At 36.3% G+C, this 6000-nt stretch overlaps 1 protein-coding gene across 1 annotated transcript; it reads right to left on the bottom strand.

Moving 5' to 3' along the window:
- Positions 1-731: 731 nt before the first annotated feature.
- LOC131413953 (olfactory receptor 2B11-like) lies at positions 732-1670 on the bottom strand. Its single transcript, XM_058554959.1, has one exon. The coding sequence runs from the start codon at positions 1668-1670 to the stop codon at positions 732-734; it is 939 nt and encodes a 312-aa protein (XP_058410942.1).
- Positions 1671-6000: the final 4330 nt, after the last annotated feature.

Here is a 6000-nt window from a genome sequence, read left to right as displayed (position 1 = left end):
TCAGAGATATTATTTAACGACAGAATTTTTATTTGCATGGCTGTGTGTGTGTGTGCTAAAATTTAAAAACATCTTTTGCCGTCAGCCAGCAATCAGCCAATTTTTAAAGTTACTTAGAAGTTTTCTAAACTTATACCAAAGTACACTTGTTTGGTAAACAAGAGTTACAATGTGTTTTTTTAAGAAACAATAGCCTTTGTATAAATTGACGTTGATAAACTTACATGACTGACGGTTGTTCTAAAGCATAGAGTGCCTCTCACTGAGTATTCAGTGTAGCCATGCTGCCCACTTAGACATAGACCAATCTTGCAGAGAGTGATGGAATGTTTCTAAGACGACACTGTGATAGGAATGGTGATAAGAACGCTGATAAGTGGTTGCCATGCTATATTATGATGATTAGCTTGAACTCATGAGTTTATCTGTTAATTCATATTATTACTTTATTTTAATGTACCTACTTAACACTGTTAGTATTTCAGTATGTACCAACTGGTATAGAATTATTTTAAGTACATTTTTCACAAATAGAGTTCCCTTACTGATGCATGTTAGCCAAGTATCATCCTTGCATAACACCATTATAAGGAATATCAGACACATGACGTATTTTGCAAAAAGAACATCTAACATGGTATTTGGGAAATAGGAAACAAGAATGAGTTTTATAAAAGCCCCTATAAACCTACTCTAATTGTTAAATAATTTCATTTGATGTCTACTGACTATCACTTGAAAGTGAAAATGCTCTTCACCAGGTTGCCTAATGCCCCTTTTACATCCTTATTCCGCAGGGTGTACATGAAAGGGTTGAGTGTAGGAGTCACCACTCCGTAGAAGAGAGCCATGAACTTGGGCTGGTCCCTGGAGATGGAGGAGGGGGGCTGAAGGTACATGCTAATGGCTGGACCATAAAATAAGAAAACGACAATGAGATGGGAGGAACATGTCCTAAAGGCCTTTTTCCTTCCCTCAGTAGATTTAATTTTAAATACAGCATGCCCAATACAAGCATAGGAAGCAAGAATTAAGCACAGAGGAACAGCTAACATAAAAATACAAACCACAGAGAGTGTGAGCTCATTAGCACCCTTTTCACCACAGGCAGCCTTTATTAGAACAGGAATCTCACACACCAGATGATCCAATTTATTGAGACCACACAGTGGTAACTGTAATGTAACAGTGGCCTCCGAGACAGCGTACGTCATTCCACTCAGCCACACAGTGGACACCAATATGGTACAGACGCGCTGATTCATGATGAAGGTGTAGTGTAGAGGCTTGCAGATGGCCACATAGCGATCAAAAGACATAATGGCCAAAAGCAGACATTCTGTACCCCCCATTATGTGGAAGAAATAAAGTTGAACCGCACACCCCATATAGCTGATTGTCTTCTTAGCACTTCCCAGGTTAAACAGAATCTGAGGGACAATACTTGTGGTATAGCACATGTCCAAAAAGGAGAGGTTGGTGAGGAAGAAATACATGGGGCTGTGGAGATGGGGGTCTAACTTGGACACCAGAATGATGGCTATGTTTCCCATCATGGCCATGGGGTATGTTATAAGAAGAATCACGAAGAGAGGAAGCTCTAGCCAAGGACGGTCAGCAAAGCCCAGTAGAATAAACTCGTTGGGATGGCTTCTGTTATTTAGTGCCATTATCACGAATTTGTTTCACCTATAGTAGGGAAGTTGAAGGAAAGGTAGAAAGAGTTATGAGAAATGACAGAAGATAATTATGCTTTGTCCATTGATTCAGAGAAGATGGGTTCCAGTAACTTGTGGGGGAAATGATAACAAGGATCTGATACCAGGTGACTTAATTTCCATTTATATGACACTACAAGATGAAGGCAATTACCTTAAACAAGTAACCTAAACATTCTGAAACTGAATTCCTCCTCTGTATAATCAGGATGACAATAAGTATTTCCTTGTGTTATGGTGAGGATTAAATGACAAGTAGAAATGACTTTGTTTTGGAAACTCCAAAGCAATCGTTTACAAGGTGTGACTTGCATAAAAATCAGCTGAAGAGGCTGTTAAAGTGCAGTTTATTGGTGCCTGTCTCCAGGTGTCTGATAGCGTAGACGTGGCATGGGGCCCAGGAATTAGATGGTTGGTTTTCAGAAACAATACTGCAATGCATTACTGAAACGTTAAGAGTAAAACTGTTGAGTAGCCATAGGAGAAGAAGGAGGAGGAGAAACCCTGGAGCTATAAGAAGCATCAAGATAGCCTCGTCTAGATCCAACTATGTTTACTTGAATTATTATATCATCTCCATGAGGAGTAAGAAGGCTGGTTTTAGACAAATGCATCTTAGTAATTTGGAATTGATCAAGAAATTTAAACACTTTCACATCAGTTTCCTAAAGTATAAACTAGGAGATTTGAATTTTTCCCCTACTCAAGAATTTTTTTTTCATGTATTTTTTCTCGCTTGACTATTTCGTTCAAACTGGGCATTTGATTTTTTATGTTAAATTTCAATTTATCTATCTTGTAGGGTTATTCCTTTATTGAATGGGTGTATCATGCTTTTTTTTTTTTTTTTTGTGAGGAAGATCAGCCCTGAGCTAACATCCATGCCAATACCTCCTCTTTTTGCTGAGGAAGACTGCCCCTGGGCTAACATCTGTGCCCATGTTCTTCCACTTTATATGGGACACCACCACAGCATGGCTTGACAAGCGGTGCCTCTCTGTGCGCCCAGGATCGGAACCGGGCCGCCAGCAGCGGAGTGCGTGGGCTTAACCACTACACTGTGGGGCCGGCCCCTATCATGCTGTTTTTATATAAGAGTTTGGACAGTTTTCAATGATTTACATGATTGTATATATCTGCAAATACATCTTTTAACTCCAGAGAATTGGTATCAGGAGAAAAGTCGATATTCCAATTCAGGATCAGAGACTTATTCATATCCACAAATTATTTTACATATTCCAAACATATATATATATATATATACATATAACATATGAGACACACTGTAACAACAAAATCAACTAGCTGTGTAAAGCATATTGTGAGAAAGATTAATTAGGTAATGAGGGTTTTTGTTTATATTTTTCTTTTACTTTAGTGGTGAAGTGTGTTTCATGAAAGCTATAATCTTCCGTAAGATGAGATATATTCAGTTGGGAAGTTCAGATATTGTATCCCAGTGACAAAATTCTGTCTTACCTGGTCAATCAATTAGCAGTTAAAGGGTAACAGATTAATTTCGTTGGGTTACAAAGCATAGTTTCCACATTATCTATTTCATTAAATCCTCAAAGCCATCCTGTAAGGTGTCACATAAAACTACTCCGGGGTAAGATGTGAATGTTACCCTTTGATTACACACCATCCTTAGGTCGGAAGTGTGCAACGATAATAAAATAATAATAAGTCCAACTAATCCTTAATGAGTCCTATGTGCCAAACACTACAGTAAGGATTCATGCCCATTAATCATTTTGTACCCACATCCAGACCCTATGAGAATGAAAATTTTAGTTTCCAAATTTTAGGACATTGTTAATCATTCATTCCTATTGTGTCCTAATAACTAGGGACATTTTAAAGATCAAAAATCAATCAATTCCTTGAACAAGGTAGTGACATAATGAGCCTATAATTTCAGAGTTTAGAGATATCAAAGAAAGTATCTGTACTGTAGGGATATTTCCCTACAGTTTTCTAAATGAATGTGTCCCCTACACGTTATTTGACTTTGATAGTATCGAAAATGTTATATGAGCACATTGAATTTAGGAAGATATGTTGGCATAAGTTTTTTTCAGATGAAAATTCTTCATTTTAGATGAGACATGAAATAAAAACAGTATGAAATAATTTTATTGTTAAAATAAATATCCTAAAAATTGCAATCCTCCCACATTATTAAATAATTGACCCATAAGATATGTGTTGTCTACCTGTAACATCAGTATATTCACTTTTCACATTTTTCTACTATGAACTATTTTTCAGTGTTTTTAAAGAGTAATTTTAAATTTGATTCTACACGAATTTCTCCATAATTAATTCTAAGTCTAATGACGGTGTTCAGTCAAGCATTTTTTCCTGCAAATTTATTAAATTGTATAAGTGTATTATGCGTGATTTTGTGCATATTATTCACCTTACTAAAGGTAATTTTGTTTATGAATGGTGATCATCCCAGAGATTCCTTCATTTCTCTGTTCATTTCCCTAGACACACTATTGCAGGTGTGCACAATCAACGTGATTTACAGTGAAAGTGTATTTAAGATCTATAATTCTGTCCTTAGATCTCTAAATCTTTTCCTTGTCATTCTCATGATATTTCATTACTTCTAGCTCTTTGATCCACAACTTTTGGGTCTTTTACTTCTGGTGATTTTTCATCACTGTTTCTATTTATCCATGAATCTATTTATCCACAAATGTTTAAAGTCACTTTAATAAGATGCCAGACTCTATTCTTTTTGATATCTCTCTTGTATCTCCACTCATATTTTCATTCTAGTGTATCTTATTTATATATCAATTTCATCACACAAAGTATTTTGTTTAAATTTACAGTGCTCTTTAGCTTTATATATACAAATAGATCATAGAAAAAATAAAGGTTATTTTTGTCTGACATCAAAATATCTGAATGAGACGTGTGGACAAGTTGTCTATCAAATTTTGACCATGTATTAAAAACCTTCACAAGATTGAAGGAAGGGGCCGGCCCCCTGGCTTGGTGGTTGGGTGCGCGCACTTCGCAGCTGGCGGCCCGGGGTTCGGATTCTGGGCGCGCACCGACGCACCGCTTCTCCGGCCATGCTGAGGCCGTGTCTCACATGCAGCAGCTGGAAGGATGTGCAACTATGACATACAACTGTCTACTGGGGCTTTGGAGGAAAAATAAATAAAATTATTAAAAAAAAATGATTGAAGGAAGGTTTCATATTTCACTCAGGTATTTTTCATCTGTCAGATATAGTGTTTACTGAAATTTAAATGCTTTTAAGTTTGGTTTAAATAAGACACAGAGAGATTGATTACAAAAAGAGAAATCTAGTTGCTTTCTATAGCCACTAAACCAGCTATTTCCAAAGTGTAGAAAAGGCCCCCCAAAATGAAAGGCTCTCTGCTTTTTCAATGTATGTTAGGAACTACGACATACATGCATTACAACTTCCCCTAGGGATGTGCGGTCTTTAAAACAAGAGTCTTTTTACTCACCTTATTTTGATAAACATTATTCAATAAAAAGGAATTATGAAGGAATACACTTGAAGTTTTCCAAATTTCAGTGAAAGACAGAGAAACTGTAGTACATAGATGAGTGTATAAGAAATTGTCTTCAGAAATGTGAATTTTTCTTTTGATACAATGCTGCCAAAAAAGAGAAAACATGGGTTAGGAATACAATAGTAGATAATATCAAGAATGCTTTGTGGGTGTGCTATTGGTATTATATTCCTGAAACTCTTGGGCATTGTTTCAAACAGGCCATTTATGCTTATCCTGATGAGTTAGCAGAGCAAGTTCCTTGGGACAGAGTTCTCTATGGACATGCTTCTTACTGCAATTAGTTACCTACTGACTTGAGGTTGGTAGCTAGTCTTTTCTGGTGTTAGATTGTTTCAAAATAAACTCATTTGAGTTTCCAACACACTGGACACTAATTTTAAATAGGATACAGTTAGAATAAAGCTCATTTGACAAATGATTCCGGGGAATTTAAATGTGAGTTCCTTGAATATCTTATTTTGTTCATTTGTGGAATATCTCACATAAGATTTAATTACTTCTGGTCATGCAATAAAAGAGCACAAAGTGGATTGGAAAGAGAAGAAAAAACTAAGTGGTCTTTCCAAAGAGAAGGAGTCAAGTGATATTTGAAACAAAATTTTCAAAATATTTAATGATTCTATAACAAAAGAACTAAAGGCAGCCTCTCTCTCTCTTTCTGTCTACCTCTCTCTCTCCCTAACAGACACACATAGCCCACATAATATTAG

The sequence above is a fragment of the Diceros bicornis genome, chromosome 14, assembly GCF_020826845.1.
Source record: "Diceros bicornis minor isolate mBicDic1 chromosome 14, mDicBic1.mat.cur, whole genome shotgun sequence".
Classification (NCBI taxonomy): Eukaryota; Metazoa; Chordata; class Mammalia; order Perissodactyla; family Rhinocerotidae; genus Diceros; species Diceros bicornis.
This window is presented reverse-complemented; position numbering and strand designations above follow the sequence as displayed.

Coding starts and splice junctions, on each gene's coding strand:
- LOC131413953 (XM_058554959.1), bottom strand. CDS start 1,670: ATGGCACTAAATAACAGAAGCCATCCCAACGAGTTTATTCTACTGGGC.